The sequence below is a fragment of the Barbus barbus genome, assembly GCF_936440315.1.
Source record: "Barbus barbus genome assembly, chromosome: 24".
Classification (NCBI taxonomy): Eukaryota; Metazoa; Chordata; class Actinopteri; order Cypriniformes; family Cyprinidae; genus Barbus; species Barbus barbus.
The window spans coordinates 7635890-7656396 of record NC_136752.1 but is presented as its reverse complement, the minus strand read 5'-3'; the positions used below and the strand labels follow the sequence as shown (position 1 = coordinate 7656396).

The 20507-nt window shown below is 36.5% G+C and overlaps 1 protein-coding gene across 1 annotated transcript in view; it reads right to left on the bottom strand.

The window, feature by feature from the left end:
* LOC306844112 (acyl-CoA:lysophosphatidylglycerol acyltransferase 1-like) overlaps positions 1 to 14753 on the bottom strand; it is a 39353-nt gene extending 24600 nt beyond the window's left edge. Inside the window, exons 1-3 of the mRNA XM_079376030.1 lie at positions 14166 to 14753; positions 12833 to 13085; positions 105 to 223 (exon numbers count right to left, since the gene is read on the bottom strand). Coding sequence (XP_079232156.1) covers positions 105 to 223; positions 12833 to 13070 — 357 coding nt within the window. The 5' untranslated portion in view covers positions 13071 to 13085; positions 14166 to 14753. The remainder of the gene's footprint in view (positions 1 to 104; positions 224 to 12832; positions 13086 to 14165) is intronic.
* Between the last annotated feature and the right edge of the window lie 5754 nt (positions 14754 to 20507).

Genomic DNA, 20507 nt, shown 5'->3' with positions numbered 1-20507 from the left:
TGTTGTCTGATCTGAAATATCAATGTGATGTCAGTCTATATTTAAAGTACAATTCACAACCATGAGAGCAGTACTAGCCCCAACCCAAGCAGAGGTGTGCGTACCGTGCCCTTGTCCTGCAAGCACATCATTAGGGTGCACACGTCTCCTGTAGATTGATGGTTGACTATGACCATGGCTTCATCTTCAGACATTGGTCTCACATCATCACCCCATTCTGTCACTAAAAAAAAAAAAAAAAAAAAAAAAAAAAAAAAAAAAATCAGAAAACATTGCGTTACTGAAAATGATCATCAGCACATAATGCACAAATATTCAATACACATTATGGATATACATATACTTTTGAAACCTTTGGGGTCAATAAGTTTTTTTTTTTTTTTTTTTTTTTAAGTTTATTTGATTTATTTGTATTGTAATATACTGTGAAATATTCTTACTATTTAAAATAAACTGTTCTATTTTGATATTATTATTATTTTGTTTTGTTATTTTAGTATTTTTTTCCTGGGATTGACAAGCTGAATTTTCAACATTATTACTCCAGTCTTCAGTGTCACATGATCCTTCAGAAATCATCCTAATATGCTCAAGAAACATTATCCAAGTTTAACACAGTTGAGTTGTTTATATTTTTGTGGAAACGTGATACACTTTCTTCATGATTCTTTAATAAATAGAAAAATTCAGCAGAACACCTTTTTTTTTCCTTCACTTTAGGAATTGAATGCATCCATACAGACAGATTATAAAAGTAAAAAAAATAATATATATAGATTAGACTTATATATATAGATTTTATATTATAAAAATATAAATCTTAACACAATTAACAGTCTTTCATTTGTTTGTGTACGTCCTATTTATCATGAAGTTGTATCATGCGTATTAGGATTATATGTCAGTCATTTAATCGCAATTCTTTTTTCTCATGAAACTATCAATATTATTTTATTTTATTTTATTTTGTCAGTGCAGTCAGCACCACTTCTAGAAGTCCCAAGAGGTTGAAACTGACCCCAAAGATATTCCCTCTCACGGATACACAATCTCAATCCGATTATAATATCATCATGTACTGGACTATGATTTATGTACAGCTATGTGTATCATGTATCATGAGGTAGCTGCTGATGCCAATCCCTAATGTGTCTGTTGGTAATATCAGTCACAATCTCAAGATACCTCATTGGTCTTTAAAGAAAATACTGGTAACCACCTAAAAAAAAAAAAAATCTTCAAAAATAAGTAAGTAACATTTCAAAAGCAAGTTATGAGTTAATAAAAGACAAGTTGCGCTTGCACAACAGGGTGTAAATCTCCTAGGGCTGCACGATTATGACAAAAATCATAATTGTCGATTATTCCCTTTAGATTGTAATTGTGATTATTAATAATGATTATTTTGAACAGATTTATGCCATTGTTTATAAAATATATAAAAAAAGGCTGAAAACACTCTTCCTGAACTTGTATTGCTTTTATATAGCATGGAGCCTCAAATGTCAACTATACATTGGTTTGGTTTCTTCTTTAAACAAAAAAAGGTAAAATTATGCATGGTATAATAATGTGATACTAAAACTAAAAAAAAAAAAAAAATTTAAAAGCTATATTTAATTTACAATTAAACAGACAATTTCAAATGACAGTAACATTTTACAATAATTTATATTATTAGGGCTCCAGACTAACATTCGAGAGCGGTGGCCCCAGCACCTGATTTGGTAACTGAACATGCAATATTACAGGTTTTGTCTCTTAGAAATGCACATTAGAACAGGAGCTTGAGTTCAGAGTAGCAGGAGCTTGAGTTGGGATGCAGATGTACATTTGACAGTACCATTGTGAAAACTGTAACAGCCTCATCTTTTATACATAACCAAAAAGTACAGCACCTCATTACCGTGGTAAAAAAGTAGCCTAACTATATGGTTTCTACGGTGTTTGCATTGAAAAACAGTAGCCTAAAGACATTGTTAATAACAAATCCACATCAACTGATAGAATTAACAAAATAATGTAATTATATGCCATTACTCCTTTAACATATTTAGTATATTAATAATATAATACGCAATATGAATATCCTACTTTTCTGCCAACGTACCAGTTCATGTTACTACAGTAAAACTATGGTAAATATGGGTTATTTGTGGATTGAAACGTCTTCTAACTGGATCGTTGTTGCACTTTCTGCATCAGTGTTGATGAGAATAACAGCTCCGATTTATTTGGCATTAAACTAGTTTAAATTAAAGAGACATGATTTGTCCTGGAGAACTCTGCGCTGAACTCGAGTGCTTCTTACTGGATTTCACAGCGTTGTTTAGTACGTGATCACGACTGGTCACTGTAATAAACGCATACCCTCTAAGCTCACGCTGTTTTCTTTTGAGGCGAGCGGATAAAAGGTCAGTGTGGCGTGCAGTTCAAACGAGTACCGCTATTTTGTTCCGCTTGACACATTTGCCGTTTATATCTATCATGCACAACAGAGTGACAAAGTCTTTTATCCAGTTTGTTTGAGCTGCAAACACCTCTTAAGCACACAGAATAATGCAAGTGGGCATTTTTAATTGTTTATTTATTTTTTTAAATCGCGGCTTTGAACGATTACGTAATCGTGGCATCCATAATCGTAATCGCGATTAGAAATTCGATTAATTGTGCAGCCCTAAAATCTCCCCTCTGTTACCGCTGTACTTTGCCCTTGATGGCGAGTTTAAACAACCCTATGAAGAGCAGGAAACCCAACGGATCTCTATGAGAGGTCATGCCGAGTCATGGCATGGCTCACAGCCTCTGTTGTTACCAGCAAGTCAAAGACCACAAACAAAATAAACCATTACAACACTTCCAAAGTATCAAGCTCAGGGGTTGAGGGCACCTGACACGACAAGTTACGGGCACCCACGTTTGCTAAAAGATACCACCAGACCTTCTATCAACAAAGAGTATTTGCTTACAGACTTCAGGACAACAAGCGTGGCTGCTACGATTTCAGACCGAGACATTCTAGATCACAAAACCCTGTAAACAGCTCTAAGAATGATCACTGACTGCTTCTGTGAGGAAATCGATTACAAGATATACAAATAAGCAAGTACGAAGCCCATTGTTAATAGTGTAGCAATGTATGAAACGTGGGGAAATGTGTCCACACGCAGAAATTCCAGATTGTGTGGATTCCTATTGAAATGACTGAATTTGACAGAAAAAAAAGAGATAAAAATCATAATAATATAATGGAAAACCGCAATAAATTTGACCAGCCAATGGTGCTTTACACAAAGCAAACCCACAAATGTTTACTAGCTACTAGGTTTATACTAGGGCTGTCAGTTTAAAGTGTTAATTTATATAATTTATGAAAAAATAATGCAATTAAAATATATTAACGCAGTTAACACTGGCCCGCCCCCAGACCTGTACATCATCTTGCATTTCATATAGTTGACTCCTGACAAATATGATGCAGGGCAACAACCCCATAAGTGCAGTTATGCCATAAAATACAAGATATTGGGGATAAAAATGCCCCTGTATGAGTTTGTGTCTCATATTTATATCATACGATAAGCAATATCACACGACTGCCGTTTATGTCCGAGTAGCACGAGTGCAAATGTGATTTTTATACAATAGTTCAGTAAATAAGAAGTTGATATTGTGTTATATTTAAACACAACATCATCTGTTTTTCTTCATTTTTGCCAAAGAAAATATTTCCTGTAAAGCCACGGCAGAACTGCTGTGCATCACCGAACAACACAGACTGAGGTGAGACCCTTGAGCAAGGCACCGAACCCCCAACTGCTCCCCGGGCGCCACAGCGTAAATGGCTGCCCACTGCTCCATGTGTGTGTGTGCACTTAGGATGGGTTAAATGCAGAGCACTAATTCAGAGTATGGGTTACGATTAGGGCTGCCCCCAAATAGTCGACTAAACGTTAGTCGATATGAAGAGGGCTTGGTCGAATACATTTTCATTAGTCGGTTAGTCACGTGAAAAAATCACGTGAAATTACGCATTAAGCAACGAGAGCAACGCGATCTCGTGCCTCGCTGTATACCAAAGCGCACTTGTGGGAGAGGTGTCTGGCTGATGCTAATAATTATGTCAGGAAAAAAGTCCAAAGTGTGGGATCATTTTGAAAAGTCGAAGGACGACCCTAAAAAGGCTGTTTGCAAACTCTGCAGGCAAACATTTGCCTATCACTCGTCAACATCGAATATGTCTTATCATTTAAAACATGTAAGTAGTAACGTTAACCACCTCACATGGCCCCTCGTTTTAACAATAAGGATATAAACACATTTGCGCTGTTAAGTTAAATCATATTCATGGTTTTTGACATGCATTTGTCTCTAGGCTCATCCACAATATAGCAGCGATGATGTGGCGTTGTGCGCTTCGACTTCGCGGTCAACAATGATGCAGCAGAGATTAGTTTTGAGACCCCCTCTAAGTGAGAAAAGAAAGCGCGAAATCACAGAGAAAATCGTCGATTTCATTGCGCTTGATATGAGACCAATCAACGTTGTCCGTGGTGACGGGTTCAAAGAAATGTTTGAATTCCTCGAACCAGGCTACACCATTCCCAAACGCGACACAATAATGCATGGCTTAACAAGCAAGTTCAACACGACTAAAGAAATTCTTGTTAAGAAAATACAAAGTTGTACAGCAGTCAGCTTTACAACAGACACATGGACCTCTATCCAGAGTGAGGGTTACATGACCGTTACTGCACACTTCATGTCTGAAGATTGGCAACTACATTCTTTTGTGTTGGAAACAAAAGTGCTGGAGGAGAGCCACACAGCTACCAACATAAAAGAGCGACTCAGTGAAGTGATGGAAGAATTTAAAATACCTGGAGAAAAGAGGGTAGCAGTCGTACATGACAATGCCGCTAATATGGTGTTGTGCACAGAATTGATTTCTAATGATCCATCCTGGGGTAATGCGAAGGGCGTCCGTTGTGCGGGGCACACGTTACAGTTATGCATAAACGCGGCTCTTAAAACTGACCCCATATGTCGATGCATCGCTGCTGCTAGACGCCTTGTGGGGCATTTCAAGAAAAGTACCAAGGCTACAACAGCTCTGACTCATAAACAGAAGCAGCAGAATGTTGCAGAACACAAACTTATCCAAGATGTCTCCACAAGATGGAACTCCACGTACTTCATGCTGGAGAGACTCTTGGAACAGAGATGGCCGGTTACAGCTGTGCTGTCAGACCCTGAAATTACCAAACGGTCTGAACGAGGTCTAGATCTCACAACAGCACATTGGCTGACAGCGGAGGACACTGTCGCAGTGCTAAAGCCTATGATCACTCTCACTGAGCTGCTTTCTCAGGATTTAAACGCATCCCTATCTGCCACACTGCCCATGTTAATAAACATGAAGAGACGCCATTTGGTGCTGCGCAACGAAGACAGTCCCACCACAAAAGCACTAAAGACAGAACTAGCAAAAGAAATTGACAGGAGATGGCAACTGACGGAAAATATCGCGACCAGCATTTATATACAAGCTGCTGTCTTAGACCCACGTTTTAAGAGCTTGTCATTCTTTGACCAACACGAACGAGAAGATGCGTACTCCACAGTGTCGGATCTGGCAGAAAGTTTATCTACAGAAGCTGCGCCAGAAAATGATCATGACAGCATTAGCCCTGCAGAGGAGGGTGAGCCCGAACCGAAAAAGGAAAAGCAGGCCGAGATATCCATGCTGATGGCCATTGATGAGGAGGAGCATGCAGAAGAGAAGGATGAACTAAAAATGTACTTGGCAGATAAAACAAAGGTTGATTCCGGACCATTGGCATGGTGGCAAAAAAATGAACATCGATATCCAAAGCTCGCTAAAGCAGCTAAACGCCTCCACTGTATCCCTTCCACATCCACTCCATCAGAGCGCATCTTTTCAAAGGCCGGCTTCATTGTGAACAAGTCGAGAAGCTCCCTTCTTCCCAACAATGTGGACAAGCTGGTGTTCCTCTCACATAATATGAAAAAAAATAAAATCGAATTGAAAGCTTAGGTAAGAATGCTTAATTTCCTTTTTGTAGTGTTTCTGTTTGCTATCCGTTAGGCTAAAAAAAAAAATAATAAATAATAAAAAAAAAAGGGGTATTTTTATAACGGGTAGGCTATACAAATAAATAAATACATATTATTTTTATTTATTCGTTTTTATATAATGAAGAAGTTGTTTTTTATTCTGTTAGAAAAATTAGTCTGATGTTTGCAATTTGTTGTTTCAGGTCAAGACTCATCCGTCGTCTTAATGACAGTTTGCGGCTTTGCTCTGATATATTGTATTAGTGTTCTTTAAATTATTTGTTCCACATTTTGTCTTAAATATAGTTGTTCTAAACAATTTAATCAAATACTTAGGCTGTTAATTTGTTTGCCGCCTTTTTTATTCTAAGTTTTGGCGTTGTGCCATGTGCATTTATTAAATTGTTCGTTTTTGTTCATTTTCCTTTTGAACAATATAAAAATTATATAAATTTTCCACTGTATTTTTATACCAAACAGCGTTTTTGCTACAGTATTTGTTTGGTTGTTTTGCCTTTTTTTGTACTAGGCCTAAGTTACTAATAAGTTTATTTGATTTATTTTAAAGAACGAATTTTAGTTTATTTTATTCAAAACTGTTTTTTTTTTTTTGACATGTAACTGTTACTTTTTGTATTTTTGATAATAAATTATTAAAATGCACAGGCAGTCTGATTGCTGTTTTTATGTTATAATTAGCCTATAACATTCCGGCCACTGATTTTTGTGTCCGTAAGCGCTGTATACTTTAAACGCTTTACTATTCTGTTTTAAGCGCTTAATTTTCATTTTGAACGCGCTAATATCATGCTTTAGCATTTTCTGTCATATGGAAGTGTTAAACTTCAACTTGGACTGTACCTTTCCTTGTATATACGCAAGTTATTATATTAATATCATAAATGAACGATTATTCGACTAATCGCTAAAATGCAGGAGTGTTAGTCGACTAGGAATATCTTTAGTCGGGGGCAGCCCTAGTTACGATACTTGGCCACATGTCACTTTCACTCAAATTATCTTCTTTCATGTTCCATAGTTTTAGGCTGTTGTTGTCTAAACGTTAATGTGTAATAAATTATGTTGAATGAAATCAAATATTTCTTTCTAAAGTTACTATTTTAATATCTACATGTTACTTTCTCATTTAACACAATAATAGTTTTAAAATCATCTTTTGTGGGTATTTTCACAGCCAAATTTAGTTTACATTTAATTAAGATGAATCGCCACCATGTAATTAATTAGATTAAAATTTTAATCTACTAACAGCCCTCGTTTATACAACTCTTAATTTTATAATAAGTATGATAATAATAATAATAATAATAGGCAATTTATGCAGAATTTACATAAGAAAACTTTTGTTTTACATATTTTCTATTCAAAATTAATAATTGCAATTACAATAACTGTACAATTACAAAATAAATTCTTGTTTTTGTCATAAATATGCGGTTCTAAAACATTTAGAAATAAATTAGTTCAAGCTTTAGAAAAAAATAAAATAGAAACTAGCCTCTAATCAACTCATGGCTGCTTGACCCACTGTTACCAACTCAAAAATAAGGAGTAAAATAGTGTCAAAGTCACAAGATTGCTTATTTTTACATTGTCTTTACATACCTACCAATCAGAAAACTGTTTTGTATCCTTTTGACAATATTGTCTGCCATTTATTCACACTCACAACTTGTTAGTTAACAGCGATTACACCACCAAGCTGCTGCTTCATGACAAGCTCAGCAATATGTCATTCAGGAGCAAAACTTGGCCCTTAGACAGATCAAGCCAATGAGCTGCATCAGGTCTCTCAATCTCATTTACAACCAGTGACTACAAAACTCAAATGAACAAAGTCAAAGCAAACACACTGCTGTGTAGTTTAACAAAACTGGAAGGGATGTTTTGATCCTGCTTGGTGTAATTCTCTCATATCAGCAAAACAACTCAGAAATCTGCTTTTCAGAGAACAATATAAAATATCCCTCCCAGTGTTTTGCATGTAAAACAGGATCCTGGTCATGGAGACCTTGTGGGGAAAACTCATGCAAACGCAATGCAAAGCAGCTTTTCCTTCCTTGTTAACTATGAAATCATCAATAGTGTAAGAAAATTCAGTAAGACAAAAACAGATAAAACTGGACAAGAATTAAAATGCAGACATGGCATTTTAGAGAACTTTAGTTGTCTCGTTTCCCCCAAATGTTAGGTGACATCATGCCCATCTATTTAAGCACTGCGTTCTTATCTTGCCCATGTGACCTGTGCTGCTATTTGCAGATGTCATTCCCAATCACAAAACTGTCAATTGCAGTAGTGATTAGTTTGACTTCCTGAACTACTAGTTTCTAGCACGAGTTCCTACTCAACTTCTGCATCCAACTGTATCAGCCAGTGGTTCATGGCTACGAATCGCGCCACTGCTCATTTACATAAAGCTACTCGCAATGCCAGCGGTCACTGTCACTCACTGGTAACTCTCAATGACAATAAGTGACTTCAGGTCTTTTTGTCGCTGTTAATAATTATGTGAAAGCCACTTCAAGGAATAGTTCACTCAAAAATGCCACATTCTGTCATTATTTACTCCACACAGGCACGGTTTTTCCATTGGTTTTCTACATTAGATAGACATCTTTGACCGCCGCACTCAAGTCTTTTACAGCATCTCACTCTTGACAGTGTTCTAACAACAAAAAAGATTTAGTTGTTTTTTCATTCCATTGCCCGGCATTTTGCATCTTTGTGTTCTGTGTGAATGGCTGCTAAAGCTATATGCTATTTTGTAGGTAAATCAGACAAAAGTGCAATATAAACTACTGATAAATTCCACACACTACTCGCATCATAATGTTCATTTTATTAGCAATATTTTCAAATTTTTCAATTTCAATTTTTTTTTCAATATTTTCATTTTCTGATTGATCAAAATGTTGGTAATAAAATGTAGTAATGATTTAAGTTAAAGTAGTGTGCAGGATTTGATCTTTTCAGTGGAACACAAAAGGAGAACTGGATCACTGAGTCAAACTTGAGAACCAGATCATTAAATGAACAGTAAATAATTACTTAATTTTTGCAGTTCCTCATATACTATGAACAGTGCAGTAGTATGGAAAACTAGTATGAAACTTTGAATGGTGCTTGAAATTTCTTTTGTTCCACTAAAAAAAACAAACAAAAAAAACATACAATTTTGGATGAACATAAGGGTGACTAAATAATTACTCAATGTTCATTTTTAAGTGACATGTTCCTTCAAGGCATGTGAGATCTGATCTTTGTGCTCTTCAGCAGGTAAATGACACATGGTTTTGACCTCTGCCGCACACATTTATCTCCACCTGCTTCATCAGCTCAGCCTCTTATCAGTGTGGTGAGGCATCTTGCGTGAAGTGTCTCCAAACTGGCTCTGCAAATCTTAAAGTCGCTACGGTCACTCCTCTGCTCAAGAAGCCTTCACTAGATTCCTCTGTCCTAAAACATTTTCGGCTAATTTCTGTCTTGCCTTTCATGTCAAAGGTTTTGGAGAAAATTGTGCTGAATCAACTTCAATGTTTTCTGTCAAGTAATTGTATTTATGAGGTTTTTCAATCTGGTTTTAAGTCTGCTCACAGCACTGAGTCCGCCCTGTTGAGATTGTTAAATGATATTTACCCCTCTACCGATTCCGGAGACCCTGTGGTTCTTATTCTTTTAGATGTATCGGCCGCTTTTGATACCGTAGAGCAGTGGTTGCCAAACCTGTCCTAGAAGCACCCCCCTGTTCTGCACATTTTGTATGTCTCCCTTATCAGACACACCTGAATCAACCCATCAGCTCATTAGTAGAGCCTGCAAGACCTGAATTGGGTGTGTCTGACAAGGGACACATACAAACTGTGCAGGGCAGGGGGGTGCTTGCAGGTTTGAAAACCACTGCCGTAGACTAGGGCTGAACGATTTGGGAAAATAATCGAATTGTGTTTTTTTGTACCAATATTGCGATTTAATATGCAATTATTTCTTAAAGCTTTTTATATTCTGTATTATTCACTAAAGACAAGTAATCATTGTATAGTATGCAGTTTTGGGCACGTTACTTTAAAAAAAGTAATTAGTTATATTACTAGTTACTCCTCACAAACAGTAACTGAGTTACATCATTATAAAATCAACTAATTACCAGGGAAAGTAACGGTTACTTTTTTTTTTTTTTTTATTCAAATGTGTCAAATAACTTGGATGCCCCCAATATTAAATATGTTAAATGAATGAAATGGTCACTAAATAGAATCAATTATTATTATAAAACATTGTACACTAATCTACACTATTTTAATGTTTCTGTGGGACACTTATTAAATTCAATTGATTATTGTAAATATTATCAACCCGCTATAGACACCTTGGCAACAGAATCTCCATTGGCTTGTATTTTTTTTAGTTTATAAATATCTCACTTAGCATCAGTCAGTCAAACATTATATGATAATTTAGCATTAAATGATGAGAGAACTTTAGTAATTAGAATAACCATGTATGAATGCATATTTGTAATGTTGACTGAACTTAGGTCTGGTTATTGTTTGTCATTTAGTGTTTCTATTAAAAAAAAGGGGGAAAAACTACAAATAATACTGATAAGATAAAACTACTATGAATTCTACAACTAATAAGAACCATATAAAACGCACTTAAGGATTATTGAGCTGCTGGGTTCATAAATATTAATCAGGTTGTCTGCGTTCACTCGAACTGATTCGCTGAAATCAAAACAGGGAGGATAATAGGTGAGCGCCAGCCAATGAGATTGCTGTTTGGGCATTAGTCCCGCCCACTACCGGAAAACCCGGCAGTTCTTAAAAGCTGAAAAATTCCAAAGGAGCTGTATCGAATTCCAAAGGAACCGATCGCTGTATGTCATCGAATACTGCGAGAGCTATAAGAGAGCGGAGTGGACGTCGATGCTTTCTCTCGCCGTACTTTTATGTCATACACCGATCGATCTTCAAGTCGAACACCTCTTTGCTCTCGCGTGTCACGTGAGTGTAATCGCAGCGGTTGAAAAATCATATTATCGCAAATGCAATTAATAGCTCAGCCCTACCGTAGACCACTCCTCACTATTATCTAGATTGGAATCTTGGGTAGGTCTAAAAGCTAACGTCCTGAAATGGTTTCAGTCAAACCTGTCTGACAAAGTTTTTAGTAAAGCTGGGTAATTTTACTACTTCTGCACCTCTGACCTGTGGCCTTCTACAAGGCTCTATTTTAGCTCCCTCTCTATTTTCTCTATACATCCTACCTCTGGGCTCTATTCTACGTAAACATGGCGTGTCTTTTCATTTCTACGCAGATGATACTCAAATCTATCTACCAATCAAAAGAAACAATTCCACTGCGATTACTTCTCTTCTGCAATGTTTAGAGGAGGTTAAATCATGGCTAGCCCAAAATTTCCTCTTCCTAAATGAAGACAAGACTGAGGTAATTGTTTTCGGTCTCAATGAGAACTCTGTGTATAAGCCCCGAGTTAGAAAGTTTATCTGTTTTTAGATCCTCACGGGTACGGAACCTAGAAGTTCTCGTTGACCAGCATTTAAAATTTGATAAACATCTCTCTTCTGTTATCGGATCCAGTTTCTATCAGCTTCGCTTACTGTCCAAAATTAAATATTTCCTCACTCCTAAAACTCTCGAAATGGCTGTTCACGCTTTTGTCCACCATAGCTGTTGGTTCAAATGATGATTCCGTTAACTGGAAAAATAGCATTGTTCTAATACATAACAGCAAATATACGAGTAAGAACACAGTTATACGTAGTTTTACTTTTGTCATATCACCCAGCCGTAGAAACTGGTCACCATTTCTTCATAGGTTTTTTAAATAACATTTTACCTTTTAAAATACAAATATTTATATTAGTCTGCAGACACTTATGAACTCATAACATCTGCACATAGAAGAAAATTGATTCAAATAAATACAGCATGTCAATATGTGGAACATTGCTAAATGTCACATGAACAACCTTTATCTGTTATCTTGTAAAAAGCTGACAAACCGTCTTATCTGTCTTCGTGATCGTCTAACAGTCCCAGCCCTTGTACTTCCATCTCATTGTCCACATAATCAGTCTCAAGCTTTCTCCGTACAATCAACACCCTGGTTACTCTTAGTACCAGCATGCAACAAATGAAATTACCTATGAAATGCTCGTGAGTAAGCAGAGAGCGTATCACCTCTCGTAGATCCAACTAGCCATAAATTAAAATCAGCTTTACAAGGAAAAGCCAAAATCTCTTTCTAATGAAAAAGTCAAATTGCAATCGATACTTGTAGCAAACTACACAAAGCAATACGGCAACACTTCCAGTCTCTGATGAATGATGATGTGGAGAGATGTGAGGTAAACAAAGACCTCCCATGAAGTTCCCAGTGTATAATATTGTCCAAATACACTCTATCAAAGCAAAAAACAAAATGTAACCGCTTAATCAAACTTGTTTCCCAATGAAAATAAAGAAATCAATCCAAACATGGGCAACCCTAGTGTGGGAGTCAATAAAGATGAAAAACAATCAATAGATCTGCACTCAGCAGTCAAATTTTGGCGCCACTATATACTGGAGATGCTGACTGATGTCTAGTGCCCTGTGTGGCTTACTTGAAAAAGGTTGTTTTACACAGTCCGGCAGTAATATTTTACATTAAGGGACTTGCACTGGCATTTAGAAGCTCAGAAAAGAGGGGAAAAGCTGGTCTTACCCGTGTAACCCGCACACCAGCCCCAAGACGCCACCATCGCCAGTAACCACCTGAACATGACCCCTTCGATGTACCAGAATGTGGGGCCATCTAGAAGTCTTAAAGGCTGCAGGACTATCAGGTAGAGGCAGTAGGATGGGATCGCCACACAGTTATTGACAAACATGAAGGTGAAACGGAGCAGTGACTTCATTAAAATCCAGAACAATTTGCGGGCCGTTTCCAGATGGGGAGCCATACTGTACTGTCCTGCCTGCAAAAAAGAAAAAGCAAATTAAATCTCAACACTTTAACTGATGCGATGCATGCTTAAATCAAGCCAGTGAATGCAAGACATGGAGGTGACAACAAGAAATAGACTCATGTATAGAGATGCAGCTTACGCTTGTGAACTGATTTACTAACAGACACTCAAGTAACCACATTTATAAATGTGCTGGTTCATACTGACACCCTTTAAGCCCGTTAGACTTTGACATTTGTGGTTCAACCAAAAACAAACAAAGAAAAACATTGGTTCAAATTAAATAGTGTGTTTCCTGATAAGCATGTTGAGCAGGAGCTACTTCAGGTTAACCAAAGAAACCAAGAATACCATGCTTTATCCTATATTTGTCCTGGGTGAATGTATGATATACAAATTACCCTGTACAAAATAATAACCATAATAACGGTGTAGAGTATAATTATTCATAACTATGTTATTTCTCATAACGTTTGATAGGACACACGTGGGAGCTGATTAAGTTTAACACACTTCAGTTCAGTTATTTGAGTTTGTATGGCTTTCATTAATTTGTTTTATGGTCAATCAGAGTAAAAATCCTTTGAATGAAGGTGAAATGTAAAAAATTAAGTGTTGAACAGAGAGCTAACGCGGCTAGCAAGCTACATACAGTTTTAACTGCAGCTTTAACAGCACTACCAATTTATACCAAAACGTGTATAATTTTCTAACAATTCAAATGTAGACATATGAATGAATAAATGAAACATGATACTATGTACAATCACTGTTAGTAAATAAAGCAGAAAGTGTCTGTGCTTGCGCTGCTGTGTTAGCATGCTAAGCTAATGCGAAGCGAACCCCGGTCATAATTCAGTTTAACGGTCACATCATAATATGATCATTTATACTTAAAATTATCTCTTTGTTTGAGTGGTTGTTTCGATAGTTGTGCATTTTCATGTTTATATAATCCCCGACGGTCTGTCCTTCATACAAAGTGGCGATCCAGATCTAAGAAAACGCTTCGACGGTTCATCGATGATCTGAAACGATCTCATATCATTAACTTAATCCTCTAATCTTCACGTGAAGGTGTTTTCTCACCGTGCTAACGCGCAGCCCGCTGGTGAAGCTGCAGATGGGTTCGGACGGTTCGGTTCGGTCACATGTAGCGGATGGAGATGATCGGTGAACCCGAGAACTTTAGGTCGTGTGCTCCACGGCTTGCCTCGGTTCCGAGAGTCGGTGTCCTGATCGGATGCATGCGATTCAGTTAAACACGCGCATGTTGCTGGAGTCACCGAACCTCTGGATCGCACACAGCACACGCTTGAGATCACACTCGTAAACCCATCTTTCCGCTCCGGATGAGGCGTGTCGTGTCGGGCATGTATTCACTGGGCCTCTCCTCCGGGGTGAGGAGGAGGAGGAGGATGATGATGATGATCTTTGGCTCCGTTATTCTGGACCTCCCACAGGCGGCGGGCACGCGCACCGGTACCGGCCCAGATCTGTTGCTGAAGAAACTAGATGATAATAATATTTTTTTTATATTAAGGATAAACTTGCATCGTTGGAAGTGTAGGTAACGAGTGTTCACACAGTAGTAGACTCACTGTAGAATAAAAGAAGCTTAAAAAGAAACGGAATCCTAACCACATTCTACAAACAAAATGAAACCAAATAATATTCAGGTGTTTTTTGGCTGTATTTGGGAAAAGTTGGTAAACTATGACACCCAGTGGGCAATTGAAAAAGTATTCTATCTATCTATATATCTGTCTGTCTTAAGTGAATGATCACTAATGACTTATTTAGCCTATAATTTCTATTAGAATCAGATACCTTCATACTAAGTGAGGCATCCACTGAGTGACTGACTTTACCCAGTTATTGAACCTCAGCTACTATTTAGTTTATTACCTCATCTTATAAAATCACCTGGTTCAAATGGTCACGGTTATGGGATCAGTTGAGGTTGAGATTAACCTTATCTGTCTTTTTAATACGTCACATCCAAAAATACCTTGCCAAAAGAAACATGCACCTTTGGTACAAAATGTAGACTTATTAGTTAAAGGTTATATTGAAGTCATGCACCCTAACTATGCAGTAAAAGCATTAAATTCCACAGAAAAATAATAATAAGGGAAAGAACACAGTCCACTCAGTTAAGTAAAGCAAAGATCCTTTGTAGTTGTTGCACAGAAAACATAGCTACAGTTTTGAACTTTGTGTTTTATTGAGTTTTGTAAAAAAAATAAACCACAAAGATAGTTTATATGACTTGTAAACTGATCTGAACTGACTTGAGCTAAATAATGACACTATTGTCTTTTAGAGCTGCTTTACAACAGAATCTGAATGGTCTCCATTGTATATATATCCAATCTGTATTGTATAAAGCACTATAGAAGTAAAGGTCACCTGAATTGAATAGTTCATATTTTATGAAGACATAGCATGATAAACAAACCAAACATTTTGTTCTTTGTAGCTTGACAAACATGATCACACTGAACTGTTGTTGTATGCCAAAAAAAGATCTTTATCCCTTCAAAGTCCAGACTGTCGTTTTGAATAATAAACAGTTTCATTATAACTAAACAGACTCCAAACACGGTTGCACCTTTTCTCTATTTGCACACAGCAACGAACGAATCACTGCTTCTATTATATTCTGTTGTGTTGCAGGTGGACATAAAGCAACTACACATCTTTATCTCTCTGTGACCTTTTCCTGAGGGGCAGGAAAAGTCTATCTCAAAGTGGAAATACAGAGAACATCTATCTATTGCCTATTGCTTATTTATTCATCACATCTTTTGTAATTCATGTATTCCATTCATATATAACCTACATGAGTTTTGTAATGTTATCTGACTGGTTTTATTAATCACACTAAATATCTTAATAATAGAGTTTCACTGGTTCACAATTTAATACAATATTTGAGTAAGATAAAGGTAAATACATTTAGCTTGATGTCCATAATGTATTTTAAATCTATTACTACAAATTATAGTGTGAATATATAAGAATATATAATTCGTTTATTAAAAGTAATTTCTCTAATTTTAATGAAGGTTCTGTTAAACATAAAGGATATTGATTGTCCTAAGACAACTTGGTATAATATATGAATAAAGTATTTTATCATGTAACTGGCTGAAGAAACCTTTATTTGTTGCTGAAGGGTGAATGGTGCATAGTGATAGCTGCATAGATGCTTTAACATTTACTTGTTTATTCACCTTCATTGTTATGCTGCAAACCAATATCTGGTTCCACACGATACACTGCTCAACCTTGGATAAATTGTGTCCACTATTACCATCACATTCATATCTGAGTAAAATTACTGACTGAATGGAGTTATACTGTATATCTCATCTTTTAGTCACGTTTGACTGGGACGTCATGCCACTTGTGTGTCTTATGACCTAGGTTGCTTCATCTTACGAGTGTCAAAATTAATCTGCATTGTTAATCCTTTTGATATTTTATTAAAAAAATTCACAAAAATCTAACCGTTCATTGGATAATAAGAATTTAAAATGGAGGGAAATATCATTATGAAATAAATGTTTTTCTCAAACACACGTTGGACACAATTATTGGCACCCCTAGAAATTCTTATGAGTAAAATATCTCTGAAGTATATTCCCATTCATATTCACAATTTTGAGCACTCCAGGGTGATTATGAACATGAAATGATCCAGCCATGGCTTCCTGTTTAACAGAAATATAAATCGGAGGGAAAACAAAGCCCAAATTCCCTTAATAATCCATTACAATGGCTTTAAAAGAAAAGAGCAGTGAAAATTCCCATTTCCACCATCAAGGCAATAATTAAGAATTTTCAATCAACATAAAATGGTACAAAACTGCCTGGAAGAGGATGTGTGTCTATATCGTCCTAATGCACGGTGAGAAGGAGAGTTTGAGTGGCTAAAGACTCTTCAAGGACCACAGCTGGAGAATTGCAGAAAATAGTTGAGTCTCGGGGTCAGAAAACCTTAAAAATAAATGGTCAAAGAGCACCTACATCACCACATGTTGTTTGGGAGGGTTTCAAGAAAAAATCTCCTCACTCATCCAAAAACAAACTCCAGCATATTCAGTTATCAGACATGACTGGAACTTCAAATGGGACTGGCTTCTATGGTCAGATGAAACTAAAAAATTAGCTTTTTAGCAGCAAACACTCAAGATGGGTTTGGTGAAAACAGATAAAAAGTACCCCATGTGCGCAATGAAATATACTGCTGTATTTGTGATGTTTTGGGCCTATATTTCTGCTGGAGGTCCTGAACATCTTGTTTAGACACATGGCATCATGGATTCCATCAAATACCAACAGATAAAAAAATCTAGTGCAGTCGTTTATTGATTTTTTTAATCTGTTGGTATTTGATAATATTTTCATATTTTCACTCTGTTAGAAATCTTATAATGGACCATGTTTGGATCTTCCAACAGTACAATAATCCAAACACAAACCTCAAAAACAACACAAAAATGGGTCACTGAGCACAAAACCAAGCTTCTGCTGGCCATTCCAGTCCTCTGACCTGAACCCTGTAGAAAATGAGTGAGGTGAACTGAAGAGAAGCACCAACATGGAGCTGGGAATCTAAAGGGTCTGGAGTGATTCTGGATGAAGGAATGGTCTCTGATCTCTTTTTTACATTTATTTCATATATTTATTTCAAGATATTTCCTCCTATTTTAAATTCTTATTATCCAATGAAAGGTTAGATTTTTGTGAATTTTTTTAATAAAAGATGAACAACACAGATTCATTTTCACAGCCTTCTTTGATCATATTTACCAAGGGTGCCGATATTTTTTGGCCATGACTGTACATATAAATTGCTATGGTATTAAACAAGAAAAATGCAAAATAGAAGAAACTCCAGGCTTTTTCATCTAGAAGCATGTAAATTGTCCTGATACATGACCAAAATTCTGTTAGACAACTTTTAAACTATGTAGTTATTGTATCATTGTGTCTTTTTAGCAGCAGTTTAATGAAGACCAAGGAACCTTGAAATAAAACTTGAAGGTCTCACAAACCACTCTTTAAAGATGGCATGTAATCAATATTAAGCCTATTTATTTTCTTTATGCATGGAATGGTTTTATTGTGATCAATTTATTGCATTCAGATCTGCCTCCATTAAAGGGATAGTTCACCCAAAAATAAAAATGCTGTCTTTATTTACTCATCCTCAAGTTGTTCCAAATCTGTATGAGTTTCTTTCTTCTGTTGAATGCAAAAAATATACTGAAGAATGTTAACCAAAAAATAGGTAACAAACTGCTGGTAGCCATTGACTTGAATAGCATGGGGAGGGGAAAGTACTACGGAAAGCAATGGCTACCAGCAACTCTGGTTACCAGCATTGTTCAAAATATCTACTTTTGTGTTCAGCAGTAAAAAGAAACGTATCCAGGTTTGGAACAACATGGGGATGGGTAAATTATAATTTATTTATTTTTATTTTTTTGAGTGAACTATCACTTTAATGTACGCAATGCAAAATTTTCACAATCCAATCAACAGCCATGACCGTTTTTTTTTCTCCTTCATAAATAGCTGTGCTACTCTGAAATACATCACAATGGTAATAATAGTTGACCATCACAATTCAGAGGTCTAATTATGTAGATCAACTCATTAATGATGAATTTACCAATATGACCTTCTTTGTATCTCCAGCTACATGGATAGAAGGAGATAACATCCATCTGGTGTGTGTAGCTACATGGTAAATTGCTGCTGTTTGGTCATCCTTCCTGCAGTTCAGATAGGGTGAGTATGTGCCTGAACCATATGGCATCTCTTGCACTTTGGCCTGGCGTCATTACCACACATCCATGATAGATGCTCTGTATGTGATCTGCTCCTTCGCCTGCTTTGTGCTTGTTCCATTGCTGCTTATTGTGGCATCCCAATGCAAAAATCGCTAAAGATCGTTTTTCCCACACCCTCTCCTGTACAGCCATCCACAGCAACCTCTGCCATGCAGAAAAACACCTGTCTGTGCAGGCATTACCAATGCAAATAGCTGTAAATTAATGATCAAGTTAAATCAGTGTAATTGAAAATCATACATTTAAATATGTTTGTTTATTTGTTTAAGTCCATGCTCACACTACAGGTGTTTTTAAATCCTAACCGGAAGTGAAATCTGGTTGCATCACACACATAAGCAGAATCTTCACACATTTTCTTCTCCCAAATCCCAAACGTACACACATTACAAGAATTGAAAATCATGGCGCATCTCACACTACAAGATATTTTTTTAAGATTATATTGCCAGAGGGAGAACCTCATGTGATCCCACATAGTTTCATGTTGCAGATCATCAATGACATTTCAACAGCTAATGTTTACGTTTGCTGGCTAGTGCACTACGAGCATTTTACACTGAGCCAGTATGTTCATAACCGAGGCGATTTCACCCCAGTGCTTCTCTTTGTCTGTTTGGTTGTGGTACATTTTCAAGAACTGTAAAAAAAAAAAAAAAAAAAAAAAAAAAAAAAAAAAGTTTCAAAAAGTTGCTTCAACTTAAAATAATTTGTTACTCCGCTGACTTAAATTTTTTTAGTTTAGGTCAACTTGAAATTTTAAGCTACTCAATGTCAATTTAAGGGACAACTGGAATATTTTAGTTGACCTTTAGTTGACTCTTTTACAAGTACAAGCAGTTGTGTTGTTGCCAAACTTCCACATGCTGTTCCTCCATCTCTGCTGTCCAACGGACTCATACAGCAGCTTGTTGGTTGTACGTTGGCTATTGCGAAGGTTCTGTCCCAATCATATTCATCTCAATTTGAAATCCTTCATATCAAACATTTTTTATATGATTAGGACAGCCCAGTGTGTCTGTGAGTCTTAAGATTTGATCTGAAAATGCTGAACATTGGAACCAACCAGTCCTGGACAATATTTTTTCTCAGACTGCAGGATGGGTAAATCAGGGATAAATTGGCATAAAACTCCTGGAATGTGAGCAATATTAGCTTGAGATATCCAGAGGACCCTGTGCTCCAATTTTTGGAGACCATCCCTCTCAGAAGCCATTATTTTTGTGTTTGTTTTTTAATCAAGGCCAGAACTGAAAGTAATTTGAGAATTTAAGTTTTGAAATATTCTCTTCACACTGACACTTAACAATAGCATCTTGAATACTTTCTGTACAAATGTGCAACATGATCTGTAACCATGATGACAGTGACCAAATTAATATCAACAATGGCAACAAAAATTTTACTTGTCACATCTGAAATAATAAAAGTCGAGATGTAAGTTTATCTGTCAAATTAACCGACAACAGATTTAATTAGGTTGGCCATTTCTGTAACACCAAAAAGGACACTTTGCAGGATACAGTTAAGCCAGGATAAAATAGTCCTAAATAGAATAATCCCA